We start from the raw sequence: 22111 nt of genomic DNA on the forward strand, positions 1-22111 counted from the left end.
TCAATTAATAAATGAGTAAATAAACAAATAAATAAATAATATATAAATGAATAAAAACATGGTTAAATAAATTAGAACATAAATAATCTGTATCTTCCAGCCTTATTTGGGGTTTGTAACTGCATCATTAAAATGAGCCTATATTAAGAAACAACCTGACGAGTCCCGCATAGCTTTGAATAAACGTCATGCGGTATAAATGTTGACACGTTCACGGTCATCGTAGATTATAATTTTACATCCATTACACTGTCTTTAGATATACTCACCTGGAGACTTGTGTCTAAAATAAAAACATACAAACATACAAACACAGCGCGTTACAAAGTGTCACCTTCACTTTATATGTCAGAACGGGTCAGACAAGCTCTCACCGGGGGATTAGCTCAAATGGTAGAGCGCTCGCTAAGTAGCGGGATCGATGCCCGCATCCTCCAGATCTTTTTTGATGCATCACTCTTCTTTCTACTCTGTTTAAAGGTTCAGGCTCCTCCTGAAGCATTACAGGGACTCTGACGTGTTTTAGGACACAGGAGACAAGGAGACAGTGAAAGGAGAGAGGACCCAGGATGAGTGGGTTTTAGTGAACTGACAGCTGGAAAAGAGTTTTACTGAGAAACATGTTTATTGTTAAAGTTAATAAATATTTATTAATAATATCAATAAACTGAAACACACACACACACACGTACACGTAAACTGTGTGTGTGTGTGTGTGTGTGTGTGTGTTCACCTGCTTTATAAAGACCATGACAGAGTCCAGCAGCAGAAATAGAACAAAGCGGAGACGTATCGGTATGTGGAGTCAGACTGTAGGAACACCAGCTGCTTTTAGACTGTGAGCACACACACACACACACACACACACACACACACACACACACACACACACACACACACACACACACACACACACACACACACAGGAATGGTGCTAGAACTTTCCGTTGGGCGGTGTGTGTGTGTATATAAGCAGCAGACGGACCGTCACACTCCAGTACGAACCCTCCAGCATGTTGTGTCCCAGCGTCTTCCAGCAGTCCCCCTTCACGATGCGGCCTCTCCTGGACCGGACCTGGCCCGTCCGCAGCCTGTGGCCCGAGACCCGCCCGCTCCTCCACCTGGTGGAGCAGGAGGTGATGCGCCACCTGCTGGAGATGAAGCAGAGCATGGAGCACATGGAGAGGCTTCACCAGAGGATCTTCGAGGAGCTCGACCGGACCTGCTCCCAGTCCTGGTCCCAGACCTGGTCCCAGAGGGGGCCCTTCCAGCCCATCACGGTCCAGGAGCTGGGGAGTGTCGGTGGCGGCTTCGCCCTCAGTCTGGACACGGAGGCGTTCTCCCCGGAGGAGCTGTCCGTCAAACAGGTGGGCAGGAAGCTGAGGGTCAGCGGCCGGACGGAGAGCAAGCAGGAGGACGCCTCCTCCACCTGCTCCTCCTCCTCCACCTCCTCCACCCCCACCTCCTCCTCCTCCTCCTTCAGGTGTGAGGAGTTCAGGCAGGAGTTCCAGCTGCCGGACGGCGTCGACCACGAGGCCGTCACCTGCTCGCTGGTGGGGGGGCGGCTGCAGATCTTGGCCCCCCCACGGGAGAGAGCACTGCATGATGGGAAGGAGAGGCTGGTACCCATCAGCCTCACCGCGGCCCCAGCCATCACCTCCTCCACCTCCACCTCCTTGTCAGAGAGCAGCCCTGCTGAGAAGAACTGAGCAGAGGAGCATCTCGTCATGTCTCCTATTGATTCTGTGTTTTATTAACAGTAAACGTTTTGTTTTGTTTGATCTTTATTGTTTCGTCTGAACGATTTGTCTTTTAATTATAAAACTGATTTTCAAAATTGAAATAATTCTCTTATTTGACTCTTTTCTCTATTTCAAAAAGTTGAAATCTTTATTTAGGGTAATCAATTAAACAATATTTATCACTGATCTCATGAATATTAAATGTAAAAAACATATTTCTCACATGTATTAATTAATTTCAACTTCATAAAAATTTAACTTTCTCATGATGTTAATTTTATTCCAATTAAATTCAGACTCATTTCACTATAACGTCTTTTTCTCATTTAATTGAGATGATTTATTCGAACTTTGATTTCTGTTTTCAATCTATTATTTTTCTCTTCACTGTGACTTTATTCTTGTAATAATGACATTTGTTTAATAAAACTATATTTTCATGATTGTTCCCCTTAAAGAGTGACTTTTTAACAAATCACAACTTTCTTCTTTATGAGTTGATTCTCAACTCTTTACTGACGTGTCATCATGACATTTTTCTCGTGAAAAATTAAAGACTATATTCTTATTTTATTAAGAGTTTTTCTCATCAAATAGATTTTACTCTGAAATTAGAATTTTTATTTCCACAATAAAACTTATTTTTCCTCTTAAAATCTCAACTTTATTCTTGACTGTATATTACTTTAATATTTACTTATTTTACATACACATTTGACTTTATTTTCATAGTAACATGACATTAATCATAATTCCTAAAATACTATTTTTTTTAATATAATTGCAAATTTTCTTTCTTATTCTGATTATTCTCAAGTTTGTGACTTTTTAATACATTTTGACCTTTTTTTCCTCATAAAATCACAGACACACAGGTCACGACTTCTTCTGTGGTGCTGAATGATGTGTATTCAGTCACGTTTTGGTCGACTGTTAATGTTTCTAAATGTTCTATTTAAATAAAGTTTGACCAAACATTAACAAGCTCGTTTCTCACAGACTTGATGACAATAAACACAGGACACCAGTTTTCTCCTTTCTTTGTAAAATAATTCTCAATAAACTTAATTTATTCACAAACTGCTTTTTCAAATTGCCATGTTGTCATTGTTCTTTTTTTTTTTTTTTTTTTTTTTTTTTTTTTTTTTTAAATCACATACAATAAAAAACATTTCTAAAAGACAAGAGATGTCCGAGTCTCTCCGCTAACTTTGTACACGACTGCTCCTCCTCTTCGTCCTCCAGCTTTTTTTATTTTTTCAAACACGATGCGTTCATCGGCGACTCCTCGTCGCGCTCAGACATCAGATTAGAAATATTAAGAAAAAACAGCAGAAAATAATGAACAGAGGGACTAAAAATTTAACAGCTACAGTACACGTTTCCTTTTCTTCTCCGTTAGGTTTGTCTTTTCTTTTTTTCTTTTTTAACGTTTTGATTTACAGAATAATAGAATATGTTCAGTTAAGGCTTATGTTGGGCGTCATGGAGCGATCAACAGAAACAAACCGACAGACCAGGAGGGAGTGTGGAGAGGGGCGCTCGTTTATGTGTGGTACGGGGACACCGGTATGTGAATGTGTGTTACAGGGACGCAATGTGTGTATGTTTGGAACCGGGACACTGTATGTGTAAATGTGTGTTAAAGGGACTCAATGTGTGTAAATGTGTGTTACAGGGACACTGCATGTGTAAATGTTTGTTACAGGGACACAGTTATGTAAATGTATGTTACATGGACACAGTTATAAATATGTGTGTTACAGGGACACCATGTTTGTAAATGTGTGTTACAGGGACACCGTTATGGAAATGAATGTTACTGGGACAGAGTGTGTAAATGTGTGTTACAGGGACGCAATGTGTGTAAATGTGTGTTACAGGGACAACATATGTAAAAATGTGTTACAGGGACGTGTGTAAATGTGTCTTACAGGGACAACATGTTTGTATGAGTGTTACAGGGCCACGGTTATGTAAACGTGTGTTACAGGGAAACTATTTGTGTATATATGTGTTACAAGGACAATGTGTGTATCAGGGATATTGTGTTGTGTATTTGTGTAACAAGGACAATGTGTGTTTTTAAGGATGTTACAGGGACACTTTGTATCTATTTGTGTGTTACAGGGACAATGTATTATGTATGTGTGTTACGGGGACACTATGCATGTGTGGGTTAGAAGAACATTAAGTTCTGCGGGTGTTTTACAGGGACACTTTGAGTGTCTGTATGTGTGTTTAAAAAGGACATTATGTTCTGTATGTGTTACAAGGACAATGTTTTTGTATGTGTGTGTAACGGACAATGCGTTTGTATATGTGGGACATTTCTAGACGCATTTGTTTTTTTAAATGTAATTGTTCTGTAAATTTGGGTTAAGACTGTACCTGTCTTTTTTAACCAACACGTGAAGCTAACAAGCTAGCTTATGGCTAACATTAATCTCGTTTTAAATGGTCAGTCCAACATTTTGGTAAACTGTCTTCCCCTCAGAGCGAGAAGTTCAGATGAACACAAATGCAGCTCAATGCGTCACCCAACAGGAGTTTGTCAGAGGCGGCCCTTGGTCTTTATGCTAAGCTAGGCTAACCACATCATGACTCCAAGCTTCCACCTCAACACAAAAACATGACACTTATATTCACCGGAACGCCTCGCTGTCAGAAAAATAGGTTTCTAAAACATTGAACTGTTCCTTTAAGATCGAGCGAATGCTTTTGACCGCGTTGAACGATGAAATGTGACATCAGAGAGAGAAGAAGACGCCGTCACTCAAACTGAAACATCGCTAACACAAAAACTCTTACAAAGTGAAACCAATATCTGAAAGTTTAACGGTAAAGATGCCACAATTTAAAAAGACAACAATCCTTCACAGTCAGAGTTTAGACATCTTTACTTTTCAAGGCAAACTCTTTTACTCTTTGGTGCATTCAGGGACATTAGGACATCTGAGATCTGATAGCTGTTTGCTGAACTGAAACGACCAAACACACATTTTCTTTTTTTGGTTATGATCTTTTTTAACAGCGTTCCTGTTAACTTGTTGATAGTCTCCTGGGTTTCAGTCTCTAACATTTACATTAGATGCACTTTTTGGCAGCTCACACTCTTGGATGTCAGAGTGTCCTTGAATGCATCACTAAAGAGACGTTGAAAGAGGTGACGTTTTCGATTTAGTTTGTTTGTTTGTCAGCAGGATTTTGGAAAATCTCCAGACCAGATTAACATGATGATTCCACTTGGTGGAAGGGTGCAGCATGAGCATAATTAGTGGGGCGGATCCACTAGTTATTTTTCACTTTAGTTAATGTTGCAAGAGGCCATAGCAGAGGTTTGGAACTGAATCACTGCAGGAAAACACCTTTAAGAGTCAAATGAAACGCTGACTGTGACGGATGATTGATTCATGAGGGTTTGAAACGATCAGCAGGAATGTGAAGAACGATTCTCAGGAGGAAACGAGTGAAACGAGCCGTGTGGTTCACAGACCTTCAACGTGCAGTTTTTCTTCTTCTTTTAGTGACTTTCAAGCAAAAGTTGGGAGAATATCAAATGAAAAGAAACATCATAAAATAACCTGCGAACATTTTTCATTTCTGGTCGTCACGTTCTCACCTGGTGGTTCTGTGAATCTTCATTTTACAGATTAAATCCAGAGAAGAGTTGACGTCTTCTGTGAATTCATTTCATAAATAATTAAAATCTGTCTGATAAGAATGTTTAGTCTGATTCATAATTTGATATTTGACGACTTTAAAGACTTTTGTTGTTGGTAGTAAAATGTTTAAATCATTTTCATCAAAACATCCTCTTTAACTCTGAGTTCCAGACTGATTTCAGATTAAATAAAGATGCACTGATTGAATTCTTCTTCAGAATCAGATTTTGTTTATTTTCTGTAATTGACATTAACATTTCAGTCAGTTTTCTTTAATGTAAAATTCACCATCAACGTTCTGAACTTCATTAGAGTATTTCAATTATTTTTCTTTTCATCTTTCTGTTCATCACAGATGAAATCAATGCTGTGATTTCAAAATAAAAGCTGTTTAATAGTGTTTCCTGTGAGGTTTGAAGTAGTTGTGTGAATAAAAGCAGCTGAAAACATGAGATGTGAGTGATGAGGAGGATGTGACCTTCTTCACATTTATACACTAAACTAACACCTTTTATCTCCTCTTCTTCTTCTGTGGTGCTTTAACAGCAGCGAGCAGCTGTTCTATTCTGGAGACGGGACGCTTGTGAGCTCAGAAGACATAAATAAATAAATGACATATTCTGGATTCAATCTGAAGTCACATGACCACCAGGAGTTCATGTCACACACACACACACACACAAAGGGAGACGCAGACAGGTGTGTGTGTGAACACTCAGGTGAACAACAGCATCAGTGGCTACCTGCCCTCAGTGAAGCCTGACAGCACGACGCCACCAATCAGCAGCCAACCTGAACGCATCGCCACGCCGAGGTCACATGACTGTGTGTGTGTGTGTGTGTGTGTGTGTGTGATATCATGATGAATTATTATCATTATTGACTAACAACAATATTAATCTGTGTGATTGATTTAATCAGAATAATTTATTCTACTTCACATCATGATGTTCATGTTATTAAAGGGTCACTTCACCTGTTGATAAAAAAACAGAGACACACTGCTGCTGAATTTTATAAGATATTATTATTATTATTATTATTATTATTATTATATCAAATATAATCTGAATCTCAGAGACAAATAAAACAAATCTATCGGAGTTCAGTCGTTAAAGGAGCCTGAAAACAGCTACAGCATCAAACTGACAGAGATATCACTGCTAACGTTAGCAGCACCGCTAACAGGAGAGCTACTAACGTTAGCAGCACCGCTAACAGGAGGAGAGCTACTAACGTTAGCAGCACCGCTAACAGGAGGAGAGCTACTAACGTTAGCAGCACCGCTAACAGGAGGAGAGCTACTAACGTTAGCAGCACCGCTAACAGGAGGAGAGCTACTAACGTTAGCAGCACCGCTAACAGGAGGAGAGCTACTAATGTTAGCAGCACCGCTAACGACTAACAAACGGAGATTCAGTTCAGTTACAATAACTGATGCGTTCAGGCTCTGTTCAGTTAAAATAAGTATTGGCTGAAGGTAAATTATAACGTTATCATGATGTGAGACTAGAAAAGCATAAACGATGTCCTGATCTCATAGTTTACTGAATATTGGAGGATAACAATCCTCAGTAAAACTTTATTTACACTGTGAAGGTTAACGGTAAACTGTGGAATCAATCCGTGAGGGGGATCGACAACGGTCTGTTACACCACTACTGTCGGTCTTCATATTTTATGATGTCATGGCTCTAAAATAGAAGGGTTCTAAATGTGGTTTATGGTTCTGTTAGATTGCTGCTGTGTGATGCTTATTGGTGTTCTGGTGTTGTTGTTGTTTGTGGTTCTGCCTGCTGTTACTGGCGGATGTCACCTGTGTGTTTAGTGGTTCAGGTGAACTGACCCTTTGCTTCCTGACTGCTCTTTGAAGTATCGGTCTGGTGTCTGGGTGCAGGACTGTGGTTGCCGTGGCGATGGCGTGTCAGGTCGACGTTGACGGCGGCGGTCGGCCTCGTCAGAACCGTAGCGTGTTACAGAGACTCAGCAGCTGTGTGTTGGAAGACACCTGGACGCAGAGACGCACCTGGACGGTCTTCAGGTACCTGGTGAGTTAGCGTGAAGCTAGCTCAGTGACTTGGAGGTCACTTCCTCTCTGACGTCCCAACGGCGCCAAGTCTTCACCGCCGGCAGTCACATCATCACTGTCGTCGTCAGCGTTCAGCCCAGCTCACCCAATGAGAGAAGGTGTTGTTCCTGAGAGCCTTGCTGATTGGTGGCAAGGAGGCGCGGCGTGAGGAGACGATGGCGGTGCGGGGGGGGAAGGGGCGGGGCTTCAGATCAACCCAAAAACTAAACCAAACAACGGAAACAGAGAACAGCCTTCCATTTACAAACGCCTCAGTTTTCTTCTATCAAGTTCAAGTCCAGTTCTGTACAATCCCTCTCAAACACCGCCTGCTGCGCCGCCTCGCGCTCCCCCGCCTCCTCCTCCTCCTCCTCGCCGTCGTCTTCGTCCTCGTCGTCCTCCCGGCACTCCTCGTCGCTCTCGCTCAGCGGCCCGATGCTGGACCTGCCCAGGCACTCGGCCGGCGAGCAGGAGCGCCGGAAGTCGCCCATGAAGGACTCCATGCCCATGCAGACGTCACCGCCACAGGCCAGCCTGCCGCCACCGCGCTCCAGACACTGCGGGTCGATACTGCGGGTCTGAGGGAGGGAAGAAGGAGAAGAAGGAGAACTCAGAATTACTCGAACACTGAAGTGACTAATATGGACAATATGCAGCACATTTAAAACATGAGTCTACGTCATAGTTTTCACGTCAGATTGAGACACAACCTCTGGTCCGCTGATCTCGTTCAGAGAAATTCAAAATAAAAGCAGAACGGAGACAACAAGACCGATAAAAGTTAAAGCTATCTAAAGGAATGAAGTTGAAGACAAAGGTCATAGACGTTTAGTTTATTCACCCATGTCAACCTTTAAAATAAGAGCAGAAACTGGATTATGTTCAAATTAGTTTATGTATAAATACATTTAAATCAGATGATTTGTTTAGGTCCCATATATTAATGTTAGTTTTGAACAATAATGAATGTTGTATGGAAGTAAATCAGAACTTCTCTCTAGCGGGTTCACCAACTTTATCATCTATTCCTTTATATTTATACCTGTTTTATCATCATTCTCGTGGATGTTTTGAGATATGATGGGAAACCCTCAATTACGTCTTTTATCAGATAACATAAACCATATAATCACGTTTATACTGAAAGACGACGAGTCACTGTGTTGAGTTCAAAGTCAGCAAAACATATGGAAGGATTGGTTCTTTTTAAGGAGTGATGATCAGAAAACTAATCCAGAGATTATTTATTTATTTCACTGTGAAACGTGTCAAACTGATCTCTTGTTGACTCCTCCTTGTTTCAGAAGCTGTTCTGTTCTAACCGGGGTCACACGGTACCTGGGTCATCTTGGTGAAGTCGAGGACGGGTCTGGCACACGGTCTGTCGGGGTCGCGGCGTCTCTTCAGACCGGGTTTGAGCAGCAGCAGGTCGCAGGGCTGCGAGTGGCAGCGCGGCAGCTGCGGCGGCAGACTGCGCCTCAGAGACGACGGCGTGCTGCAGGCCGAGGAGGGCGAGGCGGGCACCGGGCCGCCCACCGCCGCCCCGCCACGGCCGAGCAGCTCGGAGGACGGGCCGGCATGTGGCTCGGCACGGGATGCGGAGGCAGGAAGGTGGAGGCCGCCGAGTCTCTGATGAGCACCGGGGAGAGGGAGAAACGCCTCTGAGGAGGGGGAGGCGGGTGGAGGGGGAGGGCGAGGAGGAGCAGGAGGAAGGGGAGGGGAAGAAGCAGCAGCAGGCTCCTCCCCCGCCGCCGCCTCGCTGGGGTCCCAGGGAAAGCTCCAGGGCAGCGGGGAGTCCGGAGACAGCGCCAGGCTGAAGAAGGTGGGGCTGGACGAGGAGTGCAGCGAGGAGTTCAGAGAGGAGCTGGGGGCGCGGAGAGGACAGGCTCCTCCCCCGCCACGCCCACCCCTATACCTCCTCCCCCCGCCCCTGCGCCTCCTCCCGTGACCCCGCCCCCACTCCCCCGTGGCACTGCTGGCGACTGACAGGAGTCCAGACCCGCGACGCGCTGGGCCGCCAGGTGTAGCGGCAGCGCGACAGGTCCTCGGGCACCGACAGCGAGCGGCAGTGCCGTTTGGGGGCGGGGAGGAGGGGGAGGGGGCCCGGGGCCGGGGGCCGCCGGCGCTCCGGGGAGGGACAGCTCAGACGCTGAGGTGCTGGGCGCCAGGGGCCGGTGCTGCTGAGGCTGAGAGGGGGCGCCGTCCAGGGGGTCGCCCCCTCCTGCAGGTGAGCATCAGGGGGCACCAGGGGCACGGGGCCGGGGGGGAAACTAGAGCTCAGTAACCCCCCCTGCAGGCCGGACTTGGAGGGAGGGCAGAGCTGCCAGTAGCTGCTCTCTGAGAGGACGGACAGACACACAAGATTATTGATATGCATTATTCCCCTGGGTTCCTTTCTTCACTATTGCATCATGGGAAACGTAGGACCCCGTCTTTCTGGAAGTCAGAATAACTCTGCTGTATAGATTGGGATCATTGTGTTCTCTTGTCGACAGACTTATTCATTTACAGCAATCACTGAATATGAAACACTCACCAGGCATCAAGCCATCTGGGGGCCAGCACTCTGCGAGGGTTTTCGGGTCCAGCAGGGACTAAAAGACCAAAACATGCAGGTATACAGACTAATCATTCTATTTCAACATACAAGGATTACCTGTGTTGAAGAAAATGTTTAGAAGTAATGTTTAACCCTCCAGGGAGCCGTAGTTTAAAAACTAAATAATCCTTTTATCATTTCTAAAAATGTAAAGATGAACAGATGAAATGTGGTTCTAATTCTCTTTCAGAACGACACGTGTGGACAGAGAGTGTTTCAGCCCTGAGGAGGAAGAGGAGGACTCAGGTGACTCTCAGGCTGCAGGTGAGGCTGCAGGTGTAAGTGAGACTCACCAGGTAGACGTCCCCCGGCGGAGCAGGGTCACCTTCCAGAGTCTGCTTCCTCAGGCTCTCCAACAGCAGCGTGACCACAGCATGGTGGCAGGGGGCGGGGCCAAGGGGGAGACGGGGGAGGAGATGGGGGGAGGAGGGGGAGAGAATGGGGAGGAGGAAGAAGAGGAGGGAAGGGAGAGCCACAACCGTCTGGGTGTCAGGCCGTTCGGTCTGCTGCAGCAGGAGAGAGGGGGGAGGGGCTGAGGGCTGAGACTCCTCCTCCTCACCTCAGGGCCAGGTAGCCCCGCCCACTCTCACAAGGACATTGTCAGTCAACTGTTGCCGCCAGCAACGCACCTGGAGAGGAAGGAGAGACACATGAGTGTTGTAGAGTCCTCTTCATCATGTCTGGGTTCCCCTAGGGACCCCCATCACCCCCTCAGTGAACCCGGAGGCTTTAGGGGCTTCGTTTCATCCAGACATCCCTCTTTGCGATGCTGGTAGTTTATAGAGTAACACCGTACGGATCCCCCTCACGGTTCTTCACATGTGAACCTCAGATTAATTAGTTTACCGTTAACCATCACAGCGTAAATAAAGTTTTACTCACGATCGTTATCCTCCAATATTCAGTAAAACATGAGATCAGGACGTCATTTATGCTTCTCTAGTCTCTGATCTCTGATAATGTTACAATGTAAACAACCAGTCTGTGTTTAAACCAACAGGAGAGCTAGTAACGTTAGCAGCACCGCTAACGGCCAACAGGAGGAGAGCTAGTAACGTTAGCAGCACCGCTAACGGCCAACAGGAGGAGAGCTAGTAACGTTAGCAGCACCGCTAACGGCAAACAGGAGGAGAGCTAGTAACATTAGCAGCATCGCTAACAGGAGGAGAGCTAGTAACGTTAGCAGCACCGCTAACGGCCAACAGGAGGAGAGCTAGTAACGTTAGCAGCACCGCTAACGGCCAACAGGAGGAGAGCTAGTAATGTTAGCAGCACCGCTAACGGCCAACAGGAGGAGAGCTAGTAACGTTAGCAGCACCGCTAACGGCTAAGCTTTATCATCCGTTGCAGCTCTAATGAATGCTTTATTTATGTGTTTATGTATTGATACAATATCGCCACACAAACCATAGGAATGCTGTGTGGATTTTCCACACGTCTGATAGCTTCGTGTTGTTGGAGAGATCCTGATAAAGTCATGTGACTGTTTTAAATATGACGTTTACTATCATAAAAACAGAAAATCGACACACGTTTGAACACATTCACCAGTTATCTAAATAGTTTAATTCTCTGCTGATCGCCTCATCAATGTTAAACATCCGTCATAAAGATTATGGGAAATATCTCCCTCACTGTTTCTACCTCATCCTCTATTAGGAATAAACCGTCCACACACGAGCTGATGGAACATGTCCGACCTCATCACTGAACATGCATCTCATATCCACTGTTCATACTGTTTATACTGTTATATTTTCTTTTTTTACTATTATTTATACTGTTATTTATCCAGCACATTGCACTGCACCTTTACTGCTTCTTTTGCACTTCTGGTTAGATGCTAAAACTGCATTTCGTTGTACTAGTACTCGAAAGTTGAATCTAATCTAATGAAAAGGTCATCTGGTAAGGTCTGGTTAAAAGTCTTCTTTTATTTATTATTAATTATTTATCATCAGGAACACAGAACATTGTCTGTCTGTGATGTCAGTAGGTAGATGAGTGTTTTTCATAAAACAAATAGATATATTTGGTGATAGAATACATGTGATTTTGACAAAATAAATCACATTAACTTGAAGCTTGAATATTAATATATATGAATATATATATATATGAATATATATATATAAAAAATATATATATTAATATGTATATTTATTAATATATATATTAAATATATATTAAAATATATATATTAATATAAACATATATATATTAATATATATATTAATATATATACGTATTAATAATAATAATATCTATTCATACTGTTATATTTTCTTTTTTATTATTATTTATCTGTTATTTATCCAGCACATTGCACTGCACCTTTACTGCTTCTTTTGCACTTCTTAATATCTATTAATATATATATTAATATATATTTTAATATACATTAATATACATTAATATATATTAATATACATTAATATATATTAATTAATTAATATACATTAATATATATTAATGTATATTAATATATATTAATGTATATTTGGCCCCTTCTCCAGGTACCAGTGAGGTCAGAGGTCACAGGGTTCAGGGCTTTAAACCCAGTGACTCCTGTGTGGCTACTGGTGTTACTGGTGCTACTGGGGTTAAGTAACGGCCCAGTGTCTGGTGCTGGTGCCAGGCTGTCCCTGGCAGCGGAGGCCTGAGCAGAGCCGCCTGTTTGATGCCGGACAGGCTGCTGCTAGCTTGTGGCTAACAGATCCCATTGTTTTCAACGGGGGATGCTAGCGGGTCCGTCTGAGCGCAAAGTAACCCAGGTTACTATGGGAACACCGGCACGTACCCGCGTTACACACGTTAAAAACACGTTACACACGTTAAACACGTTAAAGGTTCTCAAGGTCGCTCACGTTCACACACACAGGACGAGAGGCTACTGCTAGCTGTAGCTGTTAGTAGCTACTAGTAGCTAGCTGTAGCTGCTAGCTGTAGCTACTAGTAGCTAGCTGTAGCTGCTACAGCTACTGCTAGCGGGGAGGCGGAGCTCCACCGGCCGCCTGGCTGGAGGCAGCGAGCTAGCCCACGGTGGCTAACTGACCTAGCAGCGTTACCTAGCAACGGTAGTTAGCAGCGTTAGCTAGCAGCGGCAGTTAGCAGCAGTAGCAAGCAGTGGTAGTTAGCATCGGCAGCTAGCAGCGGTAACTAGCAGCGGCAGTTAGCAGCGGTAACTAGCAGTGGTAGTTAGCAGCGGCAGTTAGCAGCGGTAACTAGCAGCGGCAGTTAGCAGCGGTAACTAGCAGCGGTAACTAGCAGTGGTAGTTAGCAGCGATAGTTAGCAGCGGCATTTAGCAGCGGTAACTAGCAGCGGCATTTAGCAGCGGTAGTTAGCAGTGGTAACTAGCAGTGGTAGTTAGCAGCGGCATTTAGCAGCGGTAACTAGCAGCGACAGTTAGCAGCGGCAGTTAGCAGCGGTAGTTAGCAGCGGTAACTAGCAGCGGTAGTTAGCAGCGGCAGTTAGCAGCGGTAGCAGCAAAACAAACCCTAGCCCTGCGGGTCGCTTCTCCTCGCAGCCTCCTGGTGAACGCGGCTCCTCCGCAGCGTGCGGGGCCGTGCGGGCCGTGCGGAGACAACACTGCGGGACGGACTCACCCCGCACCGTCAAAACAAGCGCTCCCTCTGCGGCTGAGCTCGTGCGGGGAGCGGCCGGGCTGCAGACTCTCCGTGGACCGGTGTCTGTGTGCAGCACCGCCCGCCGCCGCCGGGACTCACAGTACGGAATCAAGCGCACTCTGCGGGACCAGCCTGTCCTCCTTCACGTCCGCACGCGGTCACCGTTAACACATCATAATAAGAACCAGAGGAGGAGAGGAGGGGAAGAGAGGAGAGGAGGGGAAGAGAGGAGAGGAGGAGGAGAGAGGAAGAGAGGAGAGAGGAGGAGGAGAGCAGGAGGAGAGGAAGAGGAGAGAGAGGAGAGCAGGAGGAGGAGAGGAGGAGAGGAAGAGAGCAGCAGGAGGAGGAGAGGAGGAGAGAGGAGGAGGAGGAGGAGGAGGAGGAGGAAGAGAGAGGAGGAAGAGGAGAGGAGGAGGAGGAGGAGAGGAGGAGAGAGGAGCAGCAGGAGGAGGAGGAGGAGAGCAGGAGGAAGAGGAGGAGGAGAGGGAGGAGGAAGAGGAGGAGGAGAGAGGAGGAGGAGGAGGAGGGAGGAGAGGAGAGAGGAGGAGGAGAGGAAGAGGAGGAGGAGAGGAGGAGGAGGAGAAGAAGAGCAGGAGGAGGAGGAGGAGAGCAGGAGGAGGAGGAGAAGAGCAGGAGGAGGAGGAGGAGGAGGAGGAGGAGAGCAGGAGGAGGAGAGCAGGAGGAGGAGAAGAAGAGCAGGAGGAGGAGAGCAGGAGGAGGAGGAGAAGAAGAGCAGGAGGAGGTGCTACTCCTCATCACCGCACACACCTGCAGCTTCTCGGCCTCTGCTCTCGGAGCCGCAGCCTCAGAATGAAGCCTCCGCTGTTAGAATCAGACCTGCGGGAGGCGCGGGGCATGCTGGGAGCTGTAGTTCTCTCCCACCTTGTTTACAGCCGCGGACCTTTGTGCTGTCTTCATTGAAGCAGGTGATGAGAGGAGGAGAGGAGGAGAGGAGGAGGGAGCACCGCGCTGAACGGACAGAAACACCGAAACACGCTCCTCCGTCCGGTCACACCGACGCAGCGCGGCCGCAGCAGCGCACCGTGTGGCCGGAGGAGGAGCTCCACCCACCGAGCCGGAGCACAGGTGAGCAGGGAGCAGGTAGCAGCCACACGTCATTATGAAGATCAATAGTATACTTATCCATTCACCACGTTAAAGGTGAAGAGAAGAGAATCCTGTATTAGTCCCAGTGCCAACAAGAGACATAGTAAATAAAAACACAAGATCAAAATAAGTATCATAAATGAGCAATAAGAACAGTAGAGAATCCACAGTAATATTATATATACAGACAGAAACTATTATAACTATTGTATTAAAGCTCATTTGAATGATTTTTTTTACATCATTCATAAAAAAACTAATTATTTAGATAATTATAGGTTTTGTCACTCATCAGTAACAAAATGACTAAAGCCGTCAGATCAATGCAGTGAAAAGTGAAAAGATAAGATAATCCTTTATTAGTCCTAGTGCAAACAAGAGACATAGTAAATAAAAACACAAGATCAAAATAAGTGTTATAAATAAGCAAATGAGCAATAAAAACAGTAAAGAATCCACAGTAATATTATATATACAGACAGAATCTATTATAACTATTGTATTGAAGCTCATTTGAATGATTCTATATAATCTATAATATTACATCATTCATAAAAAAACCAATTATTTAGATAATTATAGGTTTTGTCACTCATCAGTAACAAAATGACTAAAGCCGTCAGATCAATGCAGTGGAAGGTACAATCTGAGACGTAGTGAGGAGGAACGCTCTCACTGCCTGCATTATTAAAGGAGGGGAATACATTCACACCCTCAGCAACCTTTTGTTTTTTTATTATTTAAAAGCTTTTAGTTAATTAATGTTTTATTTCCAACATGTCTTCTCTGATGTCTGTTTTTTTTAATCATTTTAATTTAATTTATTCGCCTCATGAAATATTTAAACCACCACAAAACACTTTGTTTTAAAAAGCGCTGCATACTTGAAATGACAGGTTACTTCTTTTACTGTATTATCTGTATGTAGTATTTATGTTCTAGTGAAAAAATAATAAGTTCAACAAATAAGTCCATGTTTAAACCAGCAGAGTCAAATGTCTGAGGTTTTTATTAAAGATATTTTCTATCATTTCTAAACCAAGTCGCTGACTTTCAATAACCAGAAACTTTACTCTGAAGTGTTGACATCTGATGCATGTTGATGAATATGTCCCAAAGTCATAACATTAGAAACTAAATGTTCAAAATCACTGGATATAATGAAGATATTTGTACATTTTTATTTGAGTTGTGTGAAAACAACTAAATATGAATGAACTGTTGTGAGAATACAGGTTTAAAAAAAAAAAAAAAAAAAAAAGGGGGGCATTTGTAAAAGGAGTAAATATAACAATAATTAACTGTAAATTTGAACATCTTTATTCTTAAATTAATACAAACAACTGTTAATATTCTTTGAAGTATCAATAAAAAGCTGCCGTTTGTTACTACACAACACAATGAAACAACGGACCGACACTCCAGAGTCAGTAAGAGAAGAAAACGGGCCAGCCTGTGAATTTTCAAACACTTTATTTACATCTTTATTAATCAATCTTTCAGCTTTGCTCTCGATATTCAAGCAGCACAAAATGACAAATTGAGGGACACAAAAAAGTAAAAGGAAACTCACAACAACACAAAGCGACAGCCTACTCCCCCCCCCCCCCCCTCCCTCCCTCCCCCCATCAAACAGGGTTTTGTTTTTGAGAAAACAGGAGGAGCTGGAGCCTGATCCAGACAGACATCAGAGCATGAAGTGACGGTGGACCAAAGACAACAGCCTGCAGAGAGGCGATAAAGTGACACCAAACTCAATAAGTGGCTCCAAGTACAAAATAAATAGCTTTTCCATCAGTGCAGGACTCTAAAACTAAAACACGATGCAGGTGAGAAGTGCTCCATCAGTTCAACAGAAATATATAAAGTGTAAACTATAGTTCCATGCTCGGGTCAAGCGTTCAGCTGAGAGAGGAGGCGGTTCCTCTGGGTTCTCTTCAGGTCGCAGCCCTCCTCATGGATCAGGACCAATCACATCCCTGCTGTCGTTATAGTAACTATTCAACCATCTTAAAAAGACAAATGCCCTGGATACTGGAAACACACCAACTTCACTCCAAACTCAGCCGGATCCACATCATCATCGAGGAGTCGAGACGTTGACAGACGATGCTCCGTTGTTTGTTTCGGATCGATCAGTACGGATTCCACAAGAGCTGGTCGGAGAACACAGGAACCTGCTGGTCATCAGAACCGAAATCTACCGGAAAACACAACAGAGTCAAGTTAGAGTCAAATTATAAAGACAGATAATAAAAACAAAAGCCGGAGTGGAACTTTAAAAAATGTAAAGAGTTTCTCAGAGCTTCTTTGGCTGATAAACCCGACAGTATAACAAATACTTCTGCTCTCTCAACAGTTTCATACTTCAGTCAATCATAAATCTTTTAGGAGATGTCTTAACCAATGGGATGACTTCTTACAGATACATGGATCGATATTCTCTGGTGTTTAATGTTTTGTTTGAAGGGTTAAAACGTTTCTTTAGTCTACTGCTGAACATTTTCTACAGAGCTCCTCAGGAGGTCACGTGGGAGATTTCTGTCACCAATTATTTTTATTCTATGTTTGGCACTAGCTAAATACATCAAGTCATCTACTGTACTTAAATACACCTCGAGGTACTTGTACTTTTGAGTATTCCCATCTTCAGCTTTAAGTCTTTGATATGTAGTAGAAGTATAAAGTGATGAACACATTAATGCATCAATAAATATCATCCAGTTAAGAAAACACTTTAAGATCTTTTGGTACTTAAATAGTCTAAGGGGTTAAGAAAACACTTTAAGATCTTTTGGTACTTAGTCTGTTTCTACTTTTATTTAAGGGGATTGTTTAACGCGTAATGTTTAAATATGTAAATTAGTCTTTAGGAGAAATCTACAGATGCCAAAAAAAACAACATAAAATGGTAAAATAAATGTTTTCTTTCCAATAGTCAGAAAGAAGACCTGATAGAGGAAAAATAAAGACAATGTTTAATTAAAGTCCTGCATTCAAAATCTGACTTGTAACAGTATTTCTATACTGTGGTATTAGTACTTCTACTGAATCTTCTTCCACCCGTGACCTCACCTGGGACGCCGTCGGCCTCCAGCAGGAGGCGGAGCCAGTCGGTCATGTTGTCTCCGGCGGTCAGCTGCCTCCTGAAGGAGTAGCCGAGTCCTGGAGGAGAACGGAGAGTCCTGTGGTTCATCTCAGCCTCCTGATGGAAGACAACTGTGTTCAAACAAGTTCCTTTCCCTTGAGCAGGAAATGTGGATCCATCCGCTGCTGAAAATAGTCCCCAACAAACTCTCTATTCCCTGTTTGTTTGATAAGAGTATCAGTGAGCAGCTGTGGAGACTATAGATGAAGCTATACGTGTTGAATCTTATTAATGCAGCGGGGCGTTCAGGTGTTACCGGGGACAGTGGGACGTTCCAGGGTCCAGGCAGCTCCAGAGACGTCACGGCCGACAGAGGAGACACAGAGGAGGCTTTAGAGGCTGCTGGAGTCTCCTTCTCTCTCTGCTTGTCTCCTCCGTCCTCAAACAGGTCAGAGGTCATCTTCGCCAGCTGGCTCTGCCTAAAAAACAAGATTCACAAAAAAGGAGCTTAAAGTCACCAGAAGGAAAAGTTTTTCACAAAGAGTTTCCTCCTTAAAATACTGAAAAACATCACAATTACATATATATTTAATTATTATTTTTTACATAATTATTTATATTTAATTATTATTTTTAATATAATTATTTATATTTAATTATTATTTTTTTACATAATTATTTATATTTAATTATTTTTAATATAATTATTTATATTTAAAAACTTGTATAATTTATATTTAAAACATTTTTTATAATAATAATAATAATAATAATAATAATAATAATAATAATAGACATATGCTCCACCTACAGTTGCTCCACTGGGTCCAGGGTGTTGGCTCCGTCCGGCTGGCTGTCGTTCAGAGGGTCCCACAGGTGCAGCGCTCGCCTCCACAGACGCACCTGCATGTCCCAGGAGCGCCGGCTGTACTTCCTGTACTTGTTGGGAGTAGAGGGGTGGAGCTTAGCGTCCCTCAGGTGCCTGAGGAGGAGCAGACACAACGAGTTCTTGATTATTCAGAGATTTAGTTTCCGTCTGTAGCAACATCGGCCTCCTGTCTTAACCATCTGAAGCCTGCATCACACATGATGTGTTCAAGGACTGTTGGAAAGGTGAAAATCTTGCTATAGTGACAGTTTGTACAGCTAAATATAAACAGTGTGTTTTTGAGGTTCAGAGGGTTAAAGGGGATCTCTGCTGCTTTTATTCAGCTCTAATTCCACTTTTATTGTGAAAAGCGTTGCTAATATGATAGATGCTAACGGCTACATGTAGGCCTGTTGGAGGAGGAGTGTTTCCTCACTTGGGGACCTGCTGCAGGTAGTTCTGGTAGCCGATGGTGTTTTTGCCGTACTGGATCTGTTTCTGCCGCCGCTTCAGAACGGCGCCGTTGGTCTCGGTGTTGGCCGGGTCCAGGAGGACGGGGTAGCAGCGGTCGTAGGGGGGCCTGCAGGGACGCACAGAGGTCAGGGGTCAGGTTTAAACACGCAGAATGAAATCTCAGGAGCTCACATAATCTAATCTGAGTGTTGGAGGTATCAGAACTACAAAAGCACCTGAACGCCTCATTTCCTCATCAGCTACGTTCACTGACCTCTTGTTGTCCAGATCGTCCGTCCCAACAGCAACGCTGCTGGTGGACACTTTGAGGATACAACGCTCCAGGATGGACGGCCTGCAGGGGGGGGCAAGACCAGACCGTCTCAGACCAGACCAGTTTAGACCAGACCAGTTTAGACCAGACCAGTTTAGACCAGACCGTCTCAGACCAGTTTAGACCAGACCAGTTTAGACCAGACCAGTTTAGACCAGACAGTCTCAGACCAGTTTAGACCGTCTAGACCAGACCAGACCTTTATTATCTGAAGGTAGTTTTAGGTTCGGTGGTGTTTTGGTTTAAAGGAATCTTGCCACGTTTTTAAACTGAATAATATAAAAACACAAAATAGTTATTGTTTCCACTCTACATGCTAAGCTATGCTAAGCTATGCTTTCACAGTTGTCTGCTGTTAAAATAAAACCGTTGAACCTGCTAGATTTGTTGCTGACAGCTCTTTCTCGTCCTCGAAGACCGCTGACAGCCGGAGGAGACGGGACCGGAGACGCGTTACTGTAAGGAAGAGGAGGATGAGGAGGAGGAAGAGGACACAACCAGAGGAGAGGAGATCGGAGTACTTCTTCTACACAGGTGTGAAAGATGACGTCATTGTGTTTCTCACCTGACCAGGCTGTCGAACACGGAGCTGCAGCCGGGGAGGAGCCAGGGCTCAGGGGTGGAGCCTCTAGGGGTGGAGCCTCTAGGGGCGGAGCCTCTGGGGGTGGAGCCTCTGGGGGCAGCGGTCAGCAGCGGGTCAGGGAGGCCGTTCCACATGGCGTCCGACCAGCTCTTTGCACAGGCACACGACCACGAGCCGGGACAGAAGCTGAGGACACAAACGTCTCGTCAGAGAGGACGGACGGCGAGAAGAAGCCGTTTGGAAACGCTCAGTGGAGAACCAGCTCGGTCCGCAGGGCGTTCACGCTACATTTGTATTTCTTCAACGCTCTGTCGGCCATTTTTGTAGTTTCCTCTTGGACACCTGTCGCAATCTTCCCTGAACACGTCAAGGATTGTTTTCATTAATACTTTATTTACTAAAAATACTTTCATCCTTTAGGAGAAAACTTACTTCAAATAATTCGAAAAATAATAGCCTGCAGGTACAACCTCAACCAATCAGAGGAGAGCTGGAGCCTGAGAGGCAAAACCCAGGTCTGCAAAACACACAGACCTACTTAATCACCTGCTGCTTAATTAATGTGAACAAACGGTGCACATTACATTTAACTAGATATAAATATATATAATATATATATATATATTATATATATATATATATATATATATATATATTATATATATATGTTATGCATTTATACAAAAACATATCAAACATTTTCTGGAGTTTAACAGATTTTAAAAACTGAATCAAACTTAAAAAAAATAAAATAATAATAAAATAATAATTTAAAGGAAGTCTGATGAAGACGTGACTGAGCTCCGTGCACGGTGGAAACGGTGACATTTACCTGTGTGTGTGTGTGTGTGTGTGTGTGTGTGTGTGTGTGTGTGTGTGTGTGTGTGTGTGTGTGTGTGTGTGTGTGTGTGTGTGTGTGTGTGTGTGTGTGTGTGTGTGTACTACCTGGAGGAGAGCAGCGGGCTCTGAGCTGTTTCCACTCCGCTGCTTGACATCATCGCACTTTGACTTTGGCGCCGTCGGACGCCATTGATCCGCTTTCTGAGCTCTTTAATGAGCCGCACCTGAGAGGGGGCGGGGCCTGCTGCCGCACCTGAGAGGGGGCGGGGCCTGCCCGCCAGAATCAGAATCAGAACATTATTATTATTTATTATTATTATTATTATTATTATTATTATTATTATTATTATATATATGTTTATTACCAGTAGGTTTTCATTCACTGGGAACGAGCCTGGTGTTTGTTGCTTAACAATAAGAGGAAATAAAAATATAAACAAAGCACTGCAACAGTCAGAAACATAAATATAGAAAACAATAATTACAAATATGTACAATATAAATGTGATGATGAAGAGAGTTATCACTCGGTATATTACTTTTAAGGTTTTCAGACTCTACAGTCAAAGTAGAAATACCACAAAGTAAAATATTCTACAAGTAAAAATAAAATATTCAGCTAAATAGTATTAGTTCCTGTGCTGACCGACAGGTGGCCCACTGTCACTGGATAATCCTCATCTATGTATTTATACATAGATGAGATACCTCTTTATGTATTAATCTCCTATTTATGCACATTACTGATTTGGCTTCTTCCCCGGAGTTCTTGTGCTTTCTCGTCTCGCAGGTTCCCAGGAATCGGGGTTATATTTGGACTGTCATCGTGCCACCTGCTGAGGCCCTGCTGACACCCACTACTACTACCACTATCATTATTAGTCACATTACTATTATTATTGCCTGTACTATTACACTTATTGACTTGCTTGTACCCTGGAGTCTTTGTGCTTTCTCGCTTCGCAGGCTTCTATAAATCGTGGCTGTACCTGGACCGTGGTCGTGCATCCTGCTACGGCCCTGCTGACACCACCATTATTATTACTAGTCACATTACTATTACTATTACCTGTACCATTAAGCATTTTAGCTTTACTTCCACCCTGAAGCCCTTTTGCTTTCTCGCTCTGCAGGTTT

The 22111-nt window shown here is 44.0% G+C and overlaps 3 protein-coding genes across 3 annotated transcripts; 1 reads left to right on the forward strand and 2 right to left on the reverse strand.

Moving 5' to 3' along the window:
* Positions 1 to 947: 947 nt before the first annotated feature.
* LOC129113243 (heat shock protein beta-11-like) lies at positions 948 to 1709 on the forward strand. Its single transcript, XM_054625459.1, has one exon. The coding sequence runs from the start codon at positions 1014 to 1016 to the stop codon at positions 1707 to 1709; it is 696 nt and encodes a 231-aa protein (XP_054481434.1). The 5' UTR covers positions 948 to 1013.
* Positions 1710 to 2872: 1163 nt separating this feature from the next.
* On the reverse strand, positions 2873 to 14575 carry fam53c (family with sequence similarity 53 member C). Its single transcript, XM_054625451.1, is given in 12 exon segments — positions 2873 to 8053; positions 8814 to 9022; positions 9025 to 9165; positions 9168 to 9224; positions 9227 to 9376; positions 9379 to 9435; positions 9438 to 9562; positions 9564 to 9696; positions 9699 to 9812; positions 10012 to 10069; positions 10368 to 10703; positions 14470 to 14575. Coding segments are annotated over 10 exon segments (1299 nt in total). The 5' UTR covers positions 10019 to 10069; positions 10368 to 10703; positions 14470 to 14575; the 3' UTR covers positions 2873 to 7747.
* Positions 14576 to 16424: 1849 nt separating this feature from the next.
* slbp2 (stem-loop binding protein 2) lies at positions 16425 to 21167 on the reverse strand. Its single transcript, XM_054625456.1, has 9 exons — positions 21080 to 21167; positions 20117 to 20320; positions 19927 to 20007; positions 19492 to 19572; positions 19201 to 19344; positions 18708 to 18878; positions 18213 to 18375; positions 17884 to 18013; positions 16425 to 17008 (listed from the first exon to the last, which is right to left on the reverse strand). Exons 1-9 carry the CDS (start codon positions 21130 to 21132, stop codon positions 16944 to 16946), a joined length of 1092 nt encoding a protein of 363 aa, XP_054481431.1. The 5' UTR covers positions 21133 to 21167; the 3' UTR covers positions 16425 to 16943.
* Between the last annotated feature and the right edge of the window lie 944 nt (positions 21168 to 22111).

The sequence above is a fragment of the Anoplopoma fimbria genome, chromosome 24 (assembly GCF_027596085.1).
Source record: "Anoplopoma fimbria isolate UVic2021 breed Golden Eagle Sablefish chromosome 24, Afim_UVic_2022, whole genome shotgun sequence".
NCBI classification, from domain to species: Eukaryota; Metazoa; Chordata; class Actinopteri; order Perciformes; family Anoplopomatidae; genus Anoplopoma; species Anoplopoma fimbria.

What these genes read in the sequence shown, in the direction of transcription:
- slbp2 (XM_054625456.1), bottom strand. Translation starts at nt 21,132, where the DNA reads ATGATGTCAAGCAGCGGAGTGGAAACAGCTCAGAGCCCGCTGCTCTCC. An exon ending in AGCCCGCTGCTCTCCTCCAG is followed by an intron (nt 20,321 to 21,079) that starts GTAGTACACACA and finishes TTGTGTCCTCAG; the next exon opens with CTTCTGTCCCGGCTCGTGGT. An exon ending in GTCAGCAACAAATCTAGCAG is followed by an intron (nt 19,573 to 19,926) that starts GTTCAACGGTTT and finishes CCCCCCCTGCAG; the next exon opens with GCCGTCCATCCTGGAGCGTT.
- LOC129113243 (XM_054625459.1), top strand. Translation starts at nt 1,014, where the DNA reads ATGTTGTGTCCCAGCGTCTTCCAGCAGTCCCCCTTCACGATGCGGCCT.